General features: G+C 58.2%; 8 protein-coding genes across 8 annotated transcripts; 4 read left to right on the forward strand and 4 right to left on the reverse strand.

Annotated features, from left to right (window-relative positions):
- Nucleotides 1–1,111: 1,111 nt before the first annotated feature.
- Nucleotides 1,112–1,993, forward strand: DCS_02367 (uncharacterized protein; the record flags this gene model as incomplete). Its single annotated transcript, XM_040799695.1, has 1 exon — nucleotides 1,112–1,993. One exon carries the CDS (start codon nucleotides 1,112–1,114, stop codon nucleotides 1,991–1,993), a length of 882 nt encoding a protein of 293 aa, XP_040660578.1.
- A 1,980-nt stretch (nucleotides 1,994–3,973) lies between these two features.
- Nucleotides 3,974–6,044, reverse strand: DCS_02368 (uncharacterized protein; the record flags this gene model as incomplete). Its single annotated transcript, XM_040799696.1, has 3 exons — nucleotides 3,974–5,462; nucleotides 5,514–5,704; nucleotides 5,769–6,044. 3 exons carry the CDS (start codon nucleotides 6,042–6,044, stop codon nucleotides 3,974–3,976), a joined length of 1,956 nt encoding a protein of 651 aa, XP_040660579.1.
- Nucleotides 6,045–6,829: 785 nt separating this feature from the next.
- Nucleotides 6,830–8,337, forward strand: DCS_02369 (putative cell shape control protein phosphatase ppe1; the record flags this gene model as incomplete). The annotated part of the gene is made up of 3 exons (XM_040799697.1): nucleotides 6,830–7,500; nucleotides 7,659–8,088; nucleotides 8,146–8,337. The coding sequence occupies 3 exons, from the start codon at nucleotides 6,830–6,832 to the stop codon at nucleotides 8,335–8,337; spliced, it is 1,293 nt and encodes a 430-aa protein (XP_040660580.1).
- A 432-nt stretch (nucleotides 8,338–8,769) lies between these two features.
- DCS_02370 (tRNA wybutosine-synthesizing protein 2) lies at nucleotides 8,770–9,942 on the forward strand (the record flags this gene model as incomplete). Its single annotated transcript, XM_040799698.1, has 1 exon — nucleotides 8,770–9,942. The coding sequence occupies one exon, from the start codon at nucleotides 8,770–8,772 to the stop codon at nucleotides 9,940–9,942; it is 1,173 nt and encodes a 390-aa protein (XP_040660581.1).
- A 152-nt stretch (nucleotides 9,943–10,094) lies between these two features.
- DCS_02371 (secretory pathway protein Ssp120) lies at nucleotides 10,095–10,839 on the reverse strand (the record flags this gene model as incomplete). The annotated part of the gene is made up of 2 exons (XM_040799699.1): nucleotides 10,095–10,579; nucleotides 10,716–10,839. 2 exons carry the CDS (start codon nucleotides 10,837–10,839, stop codon nucleotides 10,095–10,097), a joined length of 609 nt encoding a protein of 202 aa, XP_040660582.1.
- Nucleotides 10,840–11,643: 804 nt separating this feature from the next.
- On the forward strand, nucleotides 11,644–12,830 carry DCS_02372 (Origin recognition complex subunit 6; the record flags this gene model as incomplete). The annotated part of the gene is made up of 2 exons (XM_040799700.1): nucleotides 11,644–11,825; nucleotides 11,897–12,830. 2 exons carry the CDS (start codon nucleotides 11,644–11,646, stop codon nucleotides 12,828–12,830), a joined length of 1,116 nt encoding a protein of 371 aa, XP_040660583.1.
- A 68-nt stretch (nucleotides 12,831–12,898) lies between these two features.
- Nucleotides 12,899–14,034, reverse strand: DCS_02373 (extracellular dioxygenase; the record flags this gene model as incomplete). The annotated part of the gene is made up of 2 exons (XM_040799701.1): nucleotides 12,899–13,734; nucleotides 13,794–14,034. 2 exons carry the CDS (start codon nucleotides 14,032–14,034, stop codon nucleotides 12,899–12,901), a joined length of 1,077 nt encoding a protein of 358 aa, XP_040660584.1.
- A 2,120-nt stretch (nucleotides 14,035–16,154) lies between these two features.
- On the reverse strand, nucleotides 16,155–17,265 carry DCS_02374 (3-oxoacyl- reductase FabG; the record flags this gene model as incomplete). Its single annotated transcript, XM_040799702.1, has 3 exons — nucleotides 16,155–16,611; nucleotides 16,685–17,015; nucleotides 17,118–17,265. 3 exons carry the CDS (start codon nucleotides 17,263–17,265, stop codon nucleotides 16,155–16,157), a joined length of 936 nt encoding a protein of 311 aa, XP_040660585.1.
- Nucleotides 17,266–20,506: the final 3,241 nt, after the last annotated feature.

Raw genomic sequence — 20,506 nt, forward strand, 5'->3', positions numbered from 1 at the left:
GCCCGGGGCTGCATTCTTCTCATCCGTGTTGGCCTCCCACATCGGCCCCTCGCGACGCCCCTGCCGACCTCCCATTCCGATGGAAGCACTCGTTTGCCGACGACGCGGCCCGATGGCATGAAACCTCATCTGCCCCATGAGCGGCTCGCCGAGACGGCGTTAAATCGTCGCCGAACTTGCAGCAGATTTTCTCCTCACAAACAGGTGTTTCGTCGAGCAGCTGCCCCCTCAAGTCGGCGCGTGGCACCGATGCCAAGTTGGCCATGACCTCGAAACTGAAAGGGGGGGGGGGGGGGGAAGCACACGATATTCAGCCTCGTCAAGGCCTGCCGTCTCTCGTCTCTTGACGAAAGCAGCCTTGCCTCGGTCGGCGTACCATGAGATGGCTGCCTGGAGCGATGCGCCTGTCACGTCGCCTTGGCCATTGGGCGGTTCCGCGACAGCACCATCGACTACCTATCCGTACCCGTACCTCTACTGATCCCTACGCATATCGGTACACATATCGCCACGCAACGCTACACATATCGGTACACATATCGGTGCACATTTCGCTACACATGTTGGCACACCTACCAGTACACAGGGCGGTACCAGTAGTGGTACAGTCTCGTACACATACCCGTACATTCTCCTTCGCCTGCCAACCCCCCCTCCCCCCCCCGGCTACCGGAGAGGGTCCTTCTCGAACCCAGCCACAGGATACGACTCGGCCTGTTCCTGCAACCGCTCTCGGTCGTGCCATTCAACTTGCGTCCTAGGCCATCTTCCCATCACCGTGCTCGTGGCCGCCAAGCGCAGACCTTTCTCCCGACGACGTTGACAGTCCTCGACCTGGACGAGGCAACCTGCCGGGGTAGTCTGGCTGTTATAAGTGACCATGTCTTCGCTCTTGACGCTTCGACGTGACCCTTCATGACCCTCGTTGACCCGCGTTAAGATCCCTTGCCTTCCATCAGCTGGATGCCCCTCGCGTGCTCATCGTACCCCTCGTGTCTGCATCCAGAGACATCCAACCTGTCACCGGTGCGCTCGATCACGAACCGCTCTCATCCGGCGCTGATGGAAACATCTACACATCTATTTCTATCTTCCCCTTTCCTCCGGATCCATGATTCGCTTCTTTATGCCGTCGACAACCATCCTGCTCCAGGACCCTGCCTTTTCCCCCTGGTTCGTCAAGATCAAGCACAGGTCTCGCGCCGCCTCTTCGCCGAAGCTGAAACGGACGGCCAAAGGAGGGACGCAATACTACAGCCAACCTCTGCCTCGGGTGGTGCTTCCCGAAGCGTACATGATGTCGAGCCGGTGGTACTACGAATCAGGCCCATCGGGCAAGCCGCAATACATACCCATCAAGCGTTCTCACTCTCACGGCCATCATCATCACCACCACCACCACCACCGCCGCTGGCGCCTCCATCCCGATCATGACGTCATCGAGGTCGACCGTGAAGAGTGGAATCGACTCATCGAGCGCAAGGGCAGCCTCGAAGACGCCAACAAGAGCCTTCTCGCCGACATCGCCGCCTTGAAGGCGAGCCTGTCTACAGCCCAAGCGGAAGCCCACCACCTCTGTCACATTGTCGTGCCTCAGCTCCAGGGTCAAGTCAACGCCCTCGTCGCCGACAACGAAGCCCTGCGCCAGACCATCGAGAAGTCGACCGACGGCTCGGCCAAGCACTGCCGCGAGCTGGAGAGGCTGCGGAAGATGATGGAAGAGCTCGAGCGGGAAAAGTGCCATCTCGCCAAGGAGAACGAAGAGCTGAGGGACAAGATAAAGTGCCTCACGAGGCAGCTCGAGGCAGGATGCGGCCGTCGCCTCTCGGATCTGCTGAGGGACGTGGAGTACTGGAAAGACCGGTGCAGGTTCTGGAAGCGCAAGTACGAGGACACGAGACAACGCCACGACGACATATGCGGCTTGCTGGAAATCAGGACGCAGAAGATGAGGGCATACGAAGAAATCTTGAGGCGACGGGGCATCATCTGAGCGCGGATGCTTCCGACGCCATCCCGAACCGAGTCCGTCGCCAGGCCGCACCAGCTGGCTCTTGGTCCCTCGCCGCACCAGCTGGCTCTCGGTCCCTGTCCTTTGCGGCGCCGACGGCAGGGCATGATGCGACGACCAGGCCATCGCCTGTGGGTTGAAACCAAACCAGAGCCGGGAAAACAGTTCTCTGCTGACCGGCGGGAAGCAGTCAGGGAATGCGACCAAGTCAGGTAACGATGGCAAGGGATCATGGCGATGCATGCGCCACGCGGCTTGTCAGTGCGACGATGCCATTGCCGACGCGGCGAATGGAATATTCTGCGACGTGAACCCTTGATAGATATTGTGCATGCGCAGGTTGTGGAACGATGCTGAATAAAGTTGCATCTTTCAGAGGCCCGTTCCCGTTGCCGGTTCCGTTGCATCTTGTCCGTCCGGTACGAGCTGTTCGCTTTTCAACCGATGATTTCTCTGTGAGTACTCGGCAGGGTAGGCATTCAGGCACCTGGACTTGGGTGATGGGATGACGGCCCTTAAAGGTCTGCTGTGCATCTTGAGGAGGGTCAGCTGTCCTTGGGGTCATTTGCGACCGGAACGGAGGACGGGTGGCCTATGGTTGAATCAAAAATCACAATGAAGATTGAAATCTTCATCCGCGTCTGTCGCAATGCAAATTGCTAGCATGCGGAATTGGGTCACTGCGCGAGCACGCGTGGGCATGCTTGCAGACGGTTGACTTTGCCGGGTTGACTGGTGGTGGTGAAGCGGTGTTGTGGTTTGGGCCTGCGTGGGCGTATAGCTACAGTACATGTACCATGTTACTGTCGAGGTCGTGGGTACTAATACTGTACCTGTAGGTCAGCAAAGGTGCACTGTACGACCACATGCAGCGTCCATTCCAGTGTACCAATCTCTCCCTAGGCACCCCTTGTACCGACAAGTACTAGGCACTTAGCTCTACTAGTTTTGGCACGCTCGCTATTATTATCCACGTACTGCATTTAATGCCTGTTCCTCCGTCCAGGTGTCTGTCTCGGTATCGCGTTCTGGAAACAACCACGATAGCAACCCTCCCCTCGCATGCGTTGCCCTCGGCCCATTAAAAACCTCCAAACCTGAAGAGACAGAACCGATACGAGCCTTGGGGGCATTTCGTAGGGAAGTAGTAGGCAGAAGGGATAGCGACCCTTGGTTGAGGGGAACGGAGGGACGCGGCCTACCCTACCGCACACCGCATGTGGCCGAGCACGGAGCCCGTCATGGCGACCCCGACTCGGGGCATTTTAGGCAGCAATCAAACCATCACCAACCAACACGACGAGCCAAAACCACCGCTGTGCCGGACAAGCATCTACTTGCCTCATTTACTTCCCTGCTGGACTGCATGGCTTGTTCTTCGGCCAGCAAAATCCATCCCTGCGCTCGCACAGCCACATATAGCCATGGAACCCTGTTCATGATTTCAACTTCAGACGCGGAGCAAGCGGCAAATGATTTGTTGATGGGCCATCATGACCGCAAACACGCCTCTGCCCTTCTCCCATCGAGCATTGGTGCGAGAGCACGGTACATGCGATATCCATACGCTGCTGAAAAAAACACTAAGCCGCCCTTTTTTCTCTGCTTGGGCCGCATCCAACCCATGCTGCGCGATGCACCGAAGCTGGAGCCGAGGTGCCTAGACAGACAATGCACTTGGTAGCAGCGGCGACCGGCGCAGTCCTTTTACCCACGCAGTCTCGGCCGGTCCTGAGCTTTCATGCCGCGTCGTTGGAGCATGGGGTCGCAACGGCGTGCGTGCCGTACCCGAGTACTGCTTTCGATCGGCTGAGCAGCCTCGCATCCTGCGTACCGTAGCCCGTCGCATGCATAGTCGCCGACCTCGTGCTCGATCAGGATCCGCACCGAGACCAGCAATGGCCCATGACCTGCTAGACAGAAATTTTGTTTCGTCACTGGGCTCGAGGCCCCCTTCCAGCATCAGCCCCCTGTACTCGAGTTCGCGGCGGCGGCGGCGGCGGCGGTGGGTGTGGACTGTCCAGTAGCCTTGTTTCCGCCGCCCCTGCCTCGTCGACCGCGACTGGGAGCCTTGTCCGAAGTTGTCGTCCCTGCCGCTCCGCCCGCAGCGGCGACCGGTTTCTTGTCCTTGCGCTCCAAGACTAGAACCGATGTCTGCGCCACTTGAACCGGGTTGCTGCTGATCGCCTTGACGAGAGCACGATGCTCGGTGAACTCGGCATACGCAAAGCCCTTGCGCTTGTCCACCTCTACCGTGCTGACGGGACCAAACGCTTCCAGCGCCTGTCTCAGGGTGGCCTCGGTCACGCCTTGAGCAGCGTTGGCGTTCTTGACAAAGGCCCGAGTGGCGCCCGAGGACACTGGCGCCGATGCCTTCCTGTTCGACGTCGAGGGTTTGGAGCCACCCTCCCTGCTGTTTGTCGAAATGGCCGTCGTGGCCTTCCCGTTGGGTGCATGCGCTGACCGCGACTCCGCGTTCGACCCGGGAGCTCCGGCCGCTTCGGCGTCGCCTCTCTTCTTGAGCAGGATGGGAGTCGGGGCCGGAGCCGCCACCGTCGCTTCCGTCGCCTTGCTCTTCTCCCCACCCTTGCCCCCACGAGCCTTGCGACCGGGCTGAGATTTTGCCGCCAGGGGATTCTCCTGCCCGGACTTTGGTCGGTGAGAAGCAGTGGGGGCAGCATCCGTCGCCGGCGCGGGTTCGGTCACGACGGCTCCCTCTTTGCCCGGCGACGCAGCCGTGTCGGCCTCTGTCTTGACGGCATCGTGCCTCGCTCGCCGATGAGCACTGCCGGGGCTGAGGCCGAGGTCTCGTTGGAGTATTCTGGCCGCCGCCGCGATGCCCGCTCGGCGGCTTTTCGGTGCGCCGGCGGCGTTGTTTGCCGCGTTTTGGCCCGCGCCATTCTTGGACGCTTGCGTCGCCTGCACCGTGGCCGCCTTCTTGGATAGGATCTTGACAGTCTCATGAGAAGCCTTCTCTGCCTTGTCCGATTTCGCCTCCCTCGATTTTCTCTTGGCAGCCTCGTCGTCCTTTTTGCTCTTGGCGCCCGATCGTGCGTTCCTTCCCGATCCATCCTTGCCCTTGGCCTTCTTCTCCTTGAGGTATTCGACGAGCGGCGTCGTCGTGACCTTGGTCTCCTCCTTCGCTTGATCGGCCTCTTCAATATCTATGCTGGCCCTGAGCGGAATCGGATTGGCGAGAGCCTCGAGAAAGGCCATGAATTCTTGGTCTTGGTCGATGGTGCCCTGTCGAGCGTCGACCCGCTTCTTGCTCCCGGGGATCTTTTTGTAGGGCGAGAACTCGAGCGTGGGCGGGCCAATGAGCGAGGGGTTGTTAAAGGTCGAGTTGGCATCTTCCCAGGTCGCAGTCCGCACCACCTGGCTGAGGGCCAAGATGTCGTCTTTTTGAATGAGATGAAGGTAGGCACGGCTTGGCCGCGACGGCTTCGACGGACTGGTGCGCCATCTTAGCCCAACCATTCACTCACGTCCGAACAAGACTTACTCGGAGGAAACCTTGCCCGGGCAGTAGCTGAACCAGTCTACCTTTCCCTTGCTCAGCTGCCAGTCGACGCCGAGGATGGAGACAAATTCGGCCTCGGTCATGCCGGGCGGGAGCCGTCTGACGATGAGCTTCTCTCCCGTATCGTGGACCCTGGGTCTTGCTCGTCTCGTGCTTTCGCCTTCATTTGCCGTCTGCGGGAGTGGTTAGGGAATGCCGCCGCAAGCATGCAGGTGGGCGGTGGGAGGAGGAGCGTACCTTGGTCTCACCGCTGCGGTCGGCAGGGCCTTTGCTCTTGGCGGATCTCGATTTGATCGCACTGCCGGCCGACTTCTCCTGCCTAGGGTCAGAACATGAGGGACGCAGATTGCCGTGACCGTCATGGCCACCTCCGACGCCGACGCCGACGAGGAGGGGAGGGAGGGGAGGGGAGGGGAGGGTAGGGGGGAAGATTTGGCTCACTCGGCTCGCGGGCTCCGTGGACGTCGAAGTGGTCCCGTTTGCCCTACGGGATAGGACTTGCGGGGTAGACATTGCGCAGGCCGTTTACTACTCTGGCCGAGGGCGCAATTTCGAGCTGGAGGAGCCGGGATGCTTGCATTGGTGAAGCGTCTGCGTGAGATGCGTTGGCTGAGGATCCAGCTTTGGTTCCAAGGTGAAGTGACGCTGGACAAAATGCCCCACCAAGAATTCGTCAGTGCCACAAGCCGTCAACTGTTGGTACTGCTACCTGTGCTGCACTAGTTGGTAAATACAGGAGGTGTTTGCGCACGATCAACTGTCTGGAGAACCCCCGATTCTTGGTCGACTGCTACCGGTCACGTGGCACCATTGGGCAACCTAGGCAAGCACGCAGTACCGCAGCATGACCTGGCACGGAACGCAAGTGTACCTCGTAGCCGTACATATACAGTACTCGCTTGCCTGTATGGCAGCCGTTTGACCAGCAGCCGACAGCAGCGATTCGCATTCGAACCCTGTCGTCGCAGGTAGGGCACGACGTCTAGTCACGTCCAACTCGAGCAGGCCTTTCGTCATTTGTTTTCCCAGAATCCACAGAATTGCCACGTCCAAGCGGTGATGCTGCCGTATTCCCCCCCCCGAAGAAGATCCGACGACGCCTGACGAATGCCCACGATCGATTATCAATACCAACCCCAGTTGCCAACACCGCATCGCACCAAGCAAGGGTCTACGTAAACTGAACCCAGAAAGTCGAAGCGCTCCGATACGCCCAGAAACGTCCTGCATCTCGCTCTCCCCTCCTCGGGGCGCCTGAATCCCCTCCACCCTTGGTGCCGCCCACCCGAATCTCGAAGATGGCGTCGACGTCCAACGTCCCTCGGCCTGGTCCTGCAAAGCTCGGTCCCAATGCTGGGCTGGACGAATGGTTGGATGAGGCGAAGCAGTGCCACTACCTACCCGAGCGGGCCATGAAGGAGTTGTGCGAAAAGGTCAAGGAGATCTTGATGGAGGGTTCGTCCCAAAAACACCCAGGGCCCTCCCGCCTACCGCCTCCCGTTTCCCGTGCCCCGCGGCTGACCAGTGCAGAGTCGAATATTCAACCGGTGTGCACACCCGTCACCATCTGCGGCGACATACACGGCCAGTTCTACGACCTGCTCGAGCTCTTCCGGGTAGCCGGCGGCATGCCGGGCGAGAACAACATCCAGTCTCCCCGGACGACGACGACGGTCATCACGTCAGAGGACATCGAGCCGCCGACGGAGATTACGAACCCCAAGCTCCGGAAGAAGCTGCGGTCGCCGATGGGTGCCGCTGGCGCTGCTGGTGCTGACGTCGAACAAGATGGCGAAAATGATGGCGAGCAAGATGGCGGGCAGGATGCCATTTCCGCCGACCTATCCGGAGCCAACTCGACGGCGTCTTCCCAGAGCGCCGAGAACAGGTTCATCTTTCTTGGAGACTTTGTCGACCGAGGCTACTTTAGTCTCGAGACCTTTACTCTCCTCATGTGCCTCAAGGCCAAGTACGCGCTGCCACCCACCGACCTACCCAACTACCTACACATTGCTATGCACGCCCTCCCTCTTGTTTGAATTTGTGCATGGGTGTGCATGCAGGCACATGGCACAGATCCATGGGCCCGTCCTGTCCGAACCCTTCCCGGCTGACGATTCTTCGCAGATACCCGGACCGCATCGTGCTCGTTCGGGGCAACCACGAGTCCCGCCAAATCACACAAGTGTACGGCTTCTACGAGGAATGCCAACAAAAATACGGCAACGCGTCTGTGTGGAAGGCCTGCTGCCAGGTCTTTGACTTTCTCGTCCTTGCCGCCATTGTCGATGGGGAGGTCCTCTGCGTCCACGGCGGCCTCAGTCCCGAGATCAGGACAATCGATCAGATCCGGGTGGTGGCGCGCGCGCAGGAAATCCCCCACGAAGGTGCTTTCTGTGATCTCGTATGGTCAGACCCCGAGGATGTCGAAACGTGGGCCATCAGCCCTCGTGGTGCCGGTTGGTTGTTTGGCGACAAGGTGGCGACCGAGTTCAACCATGTCAACGGCTTGAAACTGATCGCGCGAGCTCACCAGCTCGTCAACGAAGGCTACAAGGTGAGAGCCATTTTCGCATCGCACGCACCTCCCGCGCCGCTGACCCTTCCTCTCCAGTATCACTTTGCGGAGAACTCGGTGGTGACGGTATGGTCGGCGCCCAACTACTGCTACCGATGCGGCAACGTCGCCTCCATCATGTCTGTCGACAAGGACCTGAACCCCAAGTTCAGCATTTTCTCGGCCGTGCCTGATGACCAGCGTCACGTACCAGCGAGCAGAAGAGGGCCGAGCGACTACTTTTTGTAACGATGGACGAAATATACTTGCCGGTTTTGGGCTCTAGATGTATACTAGCATACGGTTGAGATATCCATGACTTGAGAGAACGAATGACAAACAGCATGATGGTTGGTTGGATAGGGTGCTTCAACATGTCGGTGTCCCTCGGGGCACGACATCTGAATCAGTCTACATGTACGTATAATTATTTACAGAGTATTCATTGCACGCTTGCCATGGCACATTTGCCATTGCACGTTTGCCACGGCACTTGTGCTCGGTGATGCGAGTCGAGCTCAACCATTGGCGGGCCCCACATGAAGCATGTGTCGAAATAGCCAACCAGCCAAGAAAGCGCAAAAATATTTCATCATAATTACCTCCTACGCTGCTTGAACTACAGTATGAGCGAAGACCTGATGGCGTAAGTTGGAGAGCAATTTGCGCTCGACGCCGGCCATGATCGAGAAGATGCCCAGGCCGCGACGCCGCGTGGCCAATCCAATTCAAGCTGCGGTGGAGCGATGGCTCGCCTCCGTCGACGGCCACGACACCGACGCACCTGGGTCGTCATCATGGCAGGCAGATCTTCTCGACAGCACTCCCAAGCGCTTCACAATCTACGAGCCCATGGCCCTGCTCCCTGCTGGAAGCTTCGCAGGCCCCACCTGGACGTCGGAGCTTGCGCGCCGTGAGCCGCAGACTGTTGCCACCTTGTGGGAGCTCGTCCTGGAGTGTCTGTCGAAGAGTGCCAAGGCTGCGTTGACGAACCTCGCGGTCAATGAGGGAATACCTCTCCTCGTCGCCGAGGGAGACGGTGTCGAAAATTTTCGTCGCAGTCCAAGCGGCCTGCGCATGCTCTTCGGTAACTTCGGTCCAGCGTTGACCGGCGTCGAAGCCCCGTCGCAAAATGACTATTCGAATGCGCTGTGGGTGTCGACAAAGCAGAATGGAATACACCAAACCTGGGCTCCGCGCTGGACAATGTTCAGCCGCGGAAATGTCAAGGAAAAAGCCCGATTGCTCGAGTTCCCCGGCGCGAAAAAGCGACAGGGACGGTCGACGGAGGAACACGTTTGGGCCGTGGACCTGTACGCTGGCATCGGGTACTTTGTCTTTTGCTACGCCTCCCTCGGCCTGAGGGTCTTGTGCTGGGAAGTGAACCCCTGGAGCGTCGAGGGCCTGCAGAGAGGGGCGCGGGCGAATCGATGGACGGTCCGGGTGGTCCAAGGGGGCGAGCTCGAGTTGCCGACGCGGGCGCTGACGTCTGGCGACGAGCAGATCATTGTCTTCTTGGAGAGCAACGAGAGAGCGTGGGAGCGGATCCGTGAGCTGCAGGAGGCAGGAAGTGCACAGGAGATTCGGCACGTCAACTGCGGTTACCTCCCGACGAGCGAGCCGACGTGGGAGGCGGCCTGGCAGATGACTCGGCTGAGCTCGGAATCGAGGCTTCATCTGCACGAGAATGTCGGCGTCAACGATACCGAGGCCAGGAGACGGTCCATTCAGCGCAGGTTCGAGGACTGGAGCACGGCAGAGGAGCGGGGCAAGGAGCCAGTCGTCGAGCATGTCGAGCTCGTCAAGACATTCGCGCCAGGCGTCTGGCACTGCGTCTTCGACGTCCGCGTTTGAACATGTCTATATTTCAACACGGCCAACTCTTCACATGGCAATTATACACGGCGCAGCACTGCCGCCGACTAGCATCCCACCGACCCCTACCCCGTTGTCGTTACATCGTGACGGCCTATCCAAAGCAACCAACCGGTGCCGTTCAACTCGCTTCAACCTTGGCGCTGGAACTTGGCGGGGATGTTATTCTCGATGATGGTCTTGAGGTCCATGGCGTCCTGCGCCTGTTCTGCCCGCTCGAGCTCCTCGTGATGTTTAAAGTGCGCGATATCCTCGGGGTGGGTCAAGTCCTCGAGCTTGGTGTCGTCGTCGTGGTACTTTTCCCAGTGATGCAGCTCATACTCGAACTCGTCGTCACCGTGGTGGCCGGGCCCGGTACCCATGTCGGGCAGCGTCTTGCCCTGAGCGATGAACTCATCCCACTCGGCGCGCGAGACGGAGCCGTCGTGGTTTGTATCGAGCAGCTCCATGAGCTCCTTCACGATCTGATCTCTTCGCTCCAAGGAGACGTCCTTGTTGGTGGGGTCCATGAGTCCGTAGGTACGCCGGAGCTCGTCCTGCTGCCAGACGCCGTCGGCGTTGTAGTCGTGGAGAGAGAAGAAGGAGTTGGCATCCCAACTGCTAATGTGATGCTCCTCTGCACGGAAAGGAAGAAGCAACGGTCAGCCGGATGAGGTTCGGGGAAATGGAGAGGAAATGGAGAGGATTGGGAATGCGAGTTGGACGAGGGAGAAAAAGGGGGCACCAGAGGGGGGGGCAGAAGGAGGACGCACCCGCCATGTGTTTCTCCATCCAGGTGGCATTCTTGTCCACCACGGGCTTTTGGGAGTCGTGGCCGAGCGCGGCGCCCGCGAGGGCGAGGGCGAGGGCGAGGGTGCGATGGAGGTTTGTTCGCATTATGGCGTGGCGGTGGTATTATCTCCGCTTCCAACGGCTAGCTAGCTTCACGATGGTTGGGAAGGGGGACGTGTCGAGTCGGAGGATCGAACGGAGCATAAGTAAGTATAGTGCATGCGGACTGACTGCGTAGCGGGTACTTATCGATAGGGGACGGTTTGGGGTACCATCTCATTACCTAATTAGATTATTGTACAGTACTTGTACGGAGTCCATGCACACAGTATTACTCCGTACTTCGTACTCCGTACTTACCTTTCAGTTACTCCGTACTCCGTACGTACCGTGTACTTACAGTTACAGTACTTGCAACTACTCCGTACATATTAGCACTGCGCTACGAGTACTCCGTGCCTTAAAAAGTACAGAAGAACGCATGTACTAGGTACTTACTTACAAGGTACGTTCGGAACACACTTACCTGAACTGGTACTCCACAGCAGTGGTGCACCCGCTCTACCTGTAATAATACACGCATAGTATTACTTGTTTAATGCTTGCTTTGTCTCTAAGTACTAAGTAGGTAGTTCGCTGGCACTTGCTTCTCGTTTCTTCCCCAGCGCACGACAGCATCTTGCAAGCTCCAACCAGGCAATTTTTCCCGCAAAAGTCGCATAGGCACATTCGAATTTCGAGACGACGACCATCTCAGATGCCTAGAAGAAATTTAGGATTCTAGAGAGACGAGGTGGTGCGTTCTGCCTTTGGCAATCCTATCAGCCTCAGGCCCAAATCCTTGTCGGTTGGATCATCACTGGGCTCGGCACATTGCCTTTTGCGTTCATTCTCGCCCGAAAGACCAAAATGAGCAAACAAATAGAGCTTGCGCTCCTCTCTCTGATGCCAGCACATGGCCCCGAGCTGCCGACATCACTCGTCGAGCTAACTGGCTCATTGCTCGCCCAGTCGAGGCATAGAGCCAGCACGCTCAAGGCCGAGGAGGAGGTCGCTCGTCACTACGCTTGCGCCAACATTGCCTGCGATCGGTATGTTCTTCCTTCTCCATACCTTCAAAGTGGCTCAGCTCCTTGATCGGAACGCTGACGACAGCTTGTAGGCTGAAGATCAGTCTGAACCTGCCGCCGATCGAGCCACGGCCTCCGGTCCCTCCACGTATCTACAAACGACTGTACACGCACCTGGACAACATCTTGCCCAACAGCTCGACCACGCCTCGATCCAGTCGGATACGAACACCTAGGTCATCGAGGCAAGACATCGCCGAGTCGCCGGCGTCGAGTGCACGACAACTTCCCTCGAGGTGCACGCCGAGCAAGGAGACCAGCCTGTCCCAGTTTCGGACGTCAAAGGCAAGCCAGGCAACGCCGATCAAGGCAACCACCGCCCTTGGGCTGCACGCCTGGATCCAACCTGTGGTCCGGTACCTCTGCACAGAAACGGGAAACAGGAAGCTTGCACCGACCGTATTGGCGGGCATCGAGTCCATCGTGGCCCCGGGCGGACAACGAACGGAGGATGTGTGGGTCTGCAAACATATCGTTGAGCTGGTAGCCACCATCTACTTATTCGTCATGATGCGAGTCAGAGCTGTCACATCTGGCGGGGCCATCGATCGCGAGAGCTACGTCCCCATGCGCAAAGAAATCATCAGCTGCCTGACTCGAGCGCGCGGCGACGTCATCCGGAACGGTTCAACGAACGTCGACGTCTGGGATGGCTGGAAAGATGTCAAGACGCGAGAGTTTGATGCGGCGGTGGCACACATCAATGGTACCGATTGGCTTGCCGGTGACTGGTACAAGAGCATCGACGACATCGTCAGCTCGACGCGCGAAGTCGAATATCCAGACGAGCCGGTCGAGGACCTCTCCGGCTCCGCCTCGGCACGCCGTGCAGACTCGATGCTTCAGGAAAAATACGACTTTTTGAGCGACGCACGACGGGCAGACTACGATTCGTGGAAAGAAAAGATGCTGTTCAAGATTTGCCAGGCCAGCATGGCCAGCGGTTTCGCCCAAGTTGATCCATAACAACCCGGCAAGATTGCCATGGTCGCTAACCGCTAGCTCATCACCGCCCGTCTTCCCCGGCTCGGGCTTCACAGTTCGCTCGACAAGGTGCCGGTGCCGTTGCGCTTGTCGGTGCCGCCGCCGGGATGCCAGTGCGCGGCTGGAGTGCGATTCTTGTTGTAGTTTGCGTCGAGATCCAGACCAATCGTGAGCCACACGAGGATGCCGTCGTCGACCGAGTCGCCGAGGTAGACGTGCTTGAAGAAGGGGTCGTACTCGGGCGTCGCCTGATCGCCCGTGTACTTGTCTTGGAGGTTGCTCGTGACGTTCTGCTTGTTCCGAACGTACGGCTCGACCGCCTCGACAGCGGCGATGAGGGATTGGTCAAAGTACGTCTGGCCAATGTGGCGGACGGTGCCACCTTCAAAGGTTCCGTTGAGCAGGAGATTCGCCTGATCCGTCGACATGACGTGGATGTGGTTGGTGCGGCCGACATAGTGACCGGGAAAGATTGTGTCAAACTCGACGACACCGTCGCTGTTCGATACCTGGATGCCGCGGCCAAAGTTGGTCTTCAAGCCGCCTTGCGACGGGGCCGAGACGCCCGAGTAGACACCGGTCGAGTTGGCCTGCCAGACGTCGATGACGAGCTCGGGCACGGGCTCGCAGGTTTTGATGTTGATGAACTGGAAATCGACATGGGTTCGGACCCCAGGCTCGCCGTCGGTAATGTCGGTCCTGAGCAGCTCGCCGTCGACAAAGTAAGGCCCGATGATGGTCTCCGGAACAAGGGCGCAGGTGGTGTTGGAGGCGAAGATGACATCCGTCGGCGTGTTCAGATCAAAGCCTGATGCCGTGTAGTCGTGCGAGATGGAAGCCCATTTCTCCAGCGAAGCACTGTCGCGACGCACGTGTGCCGCGGCGGCTTCCATGCATGTCAACGGCGGCACGGAATAGGATGGGCATCGGAGTTTGGCATCATACCCGTCTTGATTCCGAACCGTTGCCGGAGCTCGGTTGCCCTGGCGGCGCGGCGAGCAACGGCACGGTTCCTCAATGCCCGCGAGGCCGGGGAGTTGATGCACTTCTCGAGATTGTGCTTCGTGTTGGCGACAACCTGTCGTCTAGACTCAAAGTACGCCTGCTCAGCCTCCTCGGTGCTGGGGTGGCCATGGGTGGCGACGGAGAGGGCGAGGATCGCCATGAGGGTGGATAACTTGGCCATGGTGACAGCCGTGCAAGGTACGATGCCTGCCTTGATTCGTTTTACAGTCGCTCGCCCGTTTCGTGGTTGACGAGTGCACCTAACTAGCGCGTGCTCGACGTTGAAACTTTCGCGATGTCATCGCGGATGCGGTTCACTTTTATGCAAAACTGCGAACAGCCATTGACTTACTCGCCAGGCCGAGTTGACTCTCGGAACGGCCAACTACACCTAGATTCATTCAGAATCCCCTTTCACGCCATGGACAAATACAGCCAACGAGGACTCACGGGTGCTAAGCTGCCGCAGCATGACGAGGCTCGAGGCATGCAAGCGTGCGGGTACACGGAGCAAATCAATCGACACCAGCGAACCCCTGCTCAGGTATTGCTACGCTACGTGCATGATACGTCGGCTAGCATCCACGGTTGCAGGTCATGGCGGATTAAAACTGTATCATCTCATCAGTAAGGCGGACAGGATTACGATTTTCTTCGTGTCGGTATGATGTCTAGGAGTACTTCTCGCTGCAGGTCGAACGGATCTTTACCCTGCCTGATGCAGGATACAGAATCTATTTCAACTACGTATAAACGGTGTTGCGGAAACTTCATAGAACTCAACTCTGGAAAAACGAAATGCCCAACTAAAGTATGGAGTGCTCCATACAACAACATGGGTTCTCTCCCTCCCAAGAAGGTTTGAGATCAGGCCGTACTTGCATGAGTGAGAATCACACCGGAACTGCCGCAATCATGCCGATGATGTTGCACCGCCAAGCATGACGTGCTGATCAGAACGATTTTCGTCTCGGAATACGCTTGGTCATCGGCATGGATTCCGAAGCATGAATTCCGAACCTGCGAGGTCGATACCCGACACCAGCCCTCCTGCCGGCATCCTTGAGACATGAATCATGAGGGCCATCGGATTTTCGATCCCAGAAGGGAGTGTCAGCGGAGATTGGTCGTCCAACCGGCCGTGCCCGACACGCTTGGCAGCTCCACGGCGGAAATGTTGGCATGTGCATCAATACGCCGTTCTCCGTACGGGAATGGCACATGTACATGAAGGTCCGGATGAACGGAGTATTACGTGCTCGTATACGAAGTATTGTGCTTGTATTTCCTGCTGGTGAGCAGGCACAACAAAAGGATCTCGGGCTCCAAAATGTTGGCAGTGGAATTCGGTAAGCCCTTCGCCCACATCAGCCGATCAAGCTACCCTTGCCGCGTCATTGCGGGATTCCCGATGGTTTGCTCCGCCGCTCGCCCGCTCTGCGGAGATGATGGCTAGCAGTTCCCTCCGCATTGCACAATTCCCTCGGATGCTACGTGCATGATGGAAACGACGGCAAGGAGCAGGCACGTGACAACTGATACGAGGAGAGAGTATCATCCGTCGGCGACTTGACGAGCCGTGTGCGGAGGTCCGCGCCCGTGCTGAAGGAGGCCGCCGAACGGAACGGGCCGAATGGGGTTCCCTCCCCATTTGGTAAAGGAATCAAACAAGCGACGGAATCACAACGTGGAGTCGGCTACCGGGTTTCTCCTTCATTTTGCATCGATGGCGAAATCATCACGGCAAACCGAGCGCACCACAGCAACCCCCTTCCCCCCTCCCCCCTCTATCAGGGCCGACGGCGAGACACGGCGGAGCAGCCCCCGACGGTGGGGTAATGCCCCGCTCTCGCCGACGACGACCGCACAATTTCGTGGCCGGCCTGGCACTTCGGGGCTCGTGAATACCGTACGCCTATATCTAACTTACATCTACGAAGGAAAATCATGACGATATTTAACGCTCAGAAGGAGGTGCGTTTCTCCCCAAGAATGCATGTACATGCGAGCATGCAATCATATAGCAGCCAAATACCGAATACGCAGGGCCGGAAACCGAAAACATGAAGTGGAGGAACGAGAATCAGAGCACGGCGGATGGGGCTTGATACACATGACAAGCTGACAGCTTCCCATGCAATTAACGACGAATCGCACGGTGAGCGAAGCAGATGGTACACCGGCCGTAAATGTACTAGTAGCCATGAAAACCACGAGCACGAGCACGAGCACATGACCCGCACGCATTGGTTGCCTCCATGACGGGCTGGGCTGGAGGAGGGTTTGAGATCGTCTGCATCACTATCCCAGCCTCCCCGGCACATACGGATGACCGGCGCTCAAGCCGCCGTCGACAGCCCATGCTTGGCCGTTGACGTAGCTGCTCTCGTCGCTGCCAAGGAAAAGGGCGACACGGGCAATCTCGTCGGCGTGACCGCCGCGACGAGTCGGGTTCAGATGGCCAATCTTGCGCTCGCTGCCACGCGCACGGGCTGCCGCGTAGACGGGTGCCGTCATGCCCGTCTCGATGAGTCCCGGGCAGATGGCGTTGATGCGCACGCCGGTCCCCGCGAGCTGGTAGGAGATGGTCTGGGCAAGGGATATGACGGCAGCCTTGGAAGCAGAGTATGGCGTCGAGCCGGCGTTGGAGCGGAGCCCTGCAACAGAGGCCGTGGCGATGATGCTGCCGCCAGCAACCGGCTTCACCTCCGACGTCCTCGCCATGGCGGGCGCTGCGTGCTTTGCGGCGAGGAAGACGCTGGGTTCGTCATGAGGCCGCGGTCAACAGAGGTCGTGCCGGGCGGTGCGAGCCGAGGGAGGAAGCCTATTACCTTAGCGTGTTTGTCCTGAGAACCGACATGAAGTCGTCATCGCTCAGCTCCGCGAAAACGACGTTCCGCCCCGTCACGCCGGCGTTGGCGAACAAGACGTCGAGCCTGCCGTATCGAATCAAGGCATCATCCACGACGGCCTGGACTTGGCCGTCATCGGCGGCGTCGAGCTGCCGCGTGTGGATCTCGACGGTTGGAAAGGAGGCGAGCATGTCTTGCTTGTGAGAGGCAAGGTGGGTGGCGTCCAAGTCGCAGAGGTAGAGAGCCCTCGCACCGCTCTCGGCGAACTGGTGGGCCGTGGCGCGGCCGATGCCCATGGGCGAGTTTGCGCCTGGAAAACGCAACCAGCTCGGTCAGCCGTTAATCCTCCTCTAAGCGCTGCCCGACAGGGGGACGAGGGGCACCTCCTCCGCAGGCGAGCTTGTATCTGTACCGGTGATGATGGCAACCTTGCCCTGGAGCCGGGCGGCGCTGGAGCCGGGGGCCACCTGTATTATCGACGCCAGACCCGACGAGTTCGGGGAGGCTGACTGCAGCTGTTGGCCGATGGCTTGGATTCGCCGCTGCGCCTTGTCCGCCATGACGACACTGGCTGATTGCGCGGGGGCGATTATGCTTGCTGAAGCTAGGGTGGGGTAGCGGAGAAGATCAAGAGTCAAGACCGATGGATGTAATGAGCCTTTAGGGATGGGTATGGCAGGGTGGAGGGGAGGGCGGAGAGAGGGAGGGACGAGGGGATGGATGGATGGATGGATTCAAGGCATCAGCAGCACCGAGGTCAAAAGGCTGACTCTCTCGCTCGCTAAAGCCCAGAAATCGAGAGGAGTTACTGACGTATATGGACGCGGACGCTCGATTGATCGCTGTCCTGGTTGTCGGCTGCCGTTAGCTGTTCAGCAGAGGTTGAATCGTTGCTGAATGGTGAGGTTGTTGCAGGTGTAGATTTGCTTTGGGTGCACCACGATACGGTCAGACCGGTGACATTACCGCCTTGTGCAATGAAGTGTACATACTTGGGTGTGTGTAGTACCTTGTACTGCGTGTACTGCTGCATGTACGTACTTACTGGTATGTGCGGAGTATCAGCATACTGTGCACATAAGTAAAGTATATAATAATAGTAGGTGTACACCCTAAATCACTACTAATGATCGGGGGTTCGGAGTAACTACACACCGTACCTGCCGCAACTTCTCACACGCAAGTGTAAGTATATAAGTATATACTCTGTGCAGTACTGTACGTGCACGACAAAGGCAAGAGTCTCGCCTCGCGGCAGGAACGTTGCATCACAATTCACACCACCAACCTCAGGCCGACATTTGTGACTTCAGCAACTGTGCACCCCTGCAGTCGGATACTCCTCCTTACCAGGTTCCCATCTTATCATCGTGTCCCCCCTCCTCCGTCCGTGTTGCACGCGGTATTTCTCAACCAGGCCTCCAATGTAGGGAAATACATCAAATACTAAATGTACACCTACTCGTCCGTCAGCTTCCCACGTCAACCGATGCAGGAACCGGACTGGGCCAACGGCTAACTCGGCCTCGCTCGCTTCCCGCTCTGCTGCAAGCTGCCGCCAGCATCAACCCAATGTCGAATCCTTCCTCCCTCACCCATCCATCACTCATCATCCAGCATCCAGCGTCCAGCATCCAGCGTCCAGCATCCAGCATCCAGCATCCATCATGAACCATGAATCATCACCACGGACCACCCATCACCTTCGTTGAATGCCCTCCACAACCCAACGACGGCGACAAAACGCCTCCCTCTTTTTCTCCGTCTTCTCCACCCATCTTATTGGAACGCCAAAATGCACAACATACGTGTATTCTGCCATGGTCGTTGCGCTTGTGTCATCTCGTTCATTGCGCCCGCGCCCGCCAGTTCGAACAGTTGGTCGGATGTCGAGTTCGCACCTCCCGAGATCCGTCCTGCTCTGCTTGTCGTTGTGGCCTGCATGCGTCTCGTGCATGCGCCTCTGCGCATCCATTTCCCTGCATCCATGAAAAAAAAATCTACGCCTCCTCCATGCAGGGCGGGATGCCGCATCCCCTCCCGGTCGTCCTGATTTCGGGCCTTTCAGCCTCCCGTCACACCTCCACACCCTCACGGCGGCACAACCAACGTGACACCGTCACACCGCCGCCTGCATTCATTGGTAGCGCTTGAGCCCATCCCGTCCTTCACGCAGGGTCGCTGCCGGATCTGGCCTAACCCCCACCCTTGATGTCATGGCATTATGACCGTCGGAAGGAACCCTTCCCTGCCCAGTTGCTCCCTGGAATCTTTGTCTTCGCTTTCAGCTCCAGCCGCTTGAAACCTGTGTGCTGAGAGCGGACATGAGGCGCCAACCAGCAAGAACCTTGGCATTCGGTGCACCTACCGTGCGTTTATGCCCAATGTCAACATGCCCGCCGTCACCGGAACTCCTGCCTCGCACTCTCGAACCTGGTCTCATTCATGCCGTGGCCCGTACTTCGCCCACGCTCGAGATTCGTCGCGTGACCGCGTCGTCGGCTTCCTATGCGACCAGCCAATCTTCACCTTCCGCGTGAGAGGATGGGTCTTCGTGCTCCGGCAACGCTCTCGCCAGAAACCACGGTGGGAGTTGCATCGTCCACGAGACGTTCTTTGTCTGAGAAACCTTCCACAAGTGCGGCCGATCGAGTGTGAGATGTCTCGCCCTCTCCTTGTTGGACGGAACAATGACGCCGGTTCGTCACAGACAGTGCATCCTACCGTCTCGTCGGCCAAGTGGGATCGCTGAACCGCGTCCAGAAGGCTCTCTATCCTCCTGTCCTGTCACCGGTGCTGGTGCTCCATTACCTCGCCAGTGGCCGACCCCAACCTAGCTGTCATGTCTCTTCATGTGGGTTCTGCACGTGCCAGGCACCCGAATGTTTTGTATCGAGCGACAGCGTCGTCTGGAGAAGATGATTGGGAACGTGCGAACACGGTACCGACACCCAAGTACCCGTGATGACCGGCTCCCCAACCGGACGTTCCCTTTCGGCTCGACTCGTGGCTTGGAGCCTTCGCGAAAGCCTGGGGATCATTGGCTGCTACACCCAGGGCGCCACGTTCATGGACAGGCTGGCTTGGTTCGTCAGGCGGTGACGAAAGGCCTCGATTCCCTTCTGAAGTTGCACGGCATTGTCCGAGGTCCATTGGACGGCCTGCTGGTAATCCTTGCCTTCCTATGCTACGGCGATAATCCTCTCTGGGCGACATTCTCTGTCCAGCGCCATCCACCGTGCCCGTCAACACAGCATTCAACGCCCCTGGAGCGATCCCCGATCAGGCAGGTTCGATGCCTTATGCTGCTTACTGGCTCATCCTACGATCATTCCATTGCCATCGAGACCAGCCCACGCGACAGGTATTTTTATTACCCACAATTGCACAGCAAGCGACCGTCCTGCCGACTCGCATGGCATGAGTTGCCGACATCAATGCGAATGTGGGATTGAAATCGAAGCGTCATCTGACGTGGCAGCGGAAGATATCATGCCGATGTGTATCCCATTCGCCGACGACGTCGAAACTGCAGCCTCTGGGACGCCCGATGAGGAGGGAGGGGGACCTCGATTTCAGGCCTTGGTGCATAACATTTGCTGCATCCCGCGCGGTTTTCGGTGCAGGGATGCGGCATCGCCAGTGACGGTCGGGCACGCCTGGCAACGCTTCAATTCATTGCCTTGATTGCCAAATGATGGGCTGTCGGGCGTCTGCCTCTCGTCAATCTAGCCTTTCCGTCCGAGTTCAGGTTTTGTCGAAACTATTCTCGTCGGGAACGGCGCGGTGCAGGAGCCGTGT

The sequence above is a fragment of the Drechmeria coniospora genome, chromosome 01, assembly GCF_001625195.1.
Source record: "Drechmeria coniospora strain ARSEF 6962 chromosome 01, whole genome shotgun sequence".
Classification (NCBI taxonomy): Eukaryota; Fungi; Ascomycota; class Sordariomycetes; order Hypocreales; family Ophiocordycipitaceae; genus Drechmeria; species Drechmeria coniospora.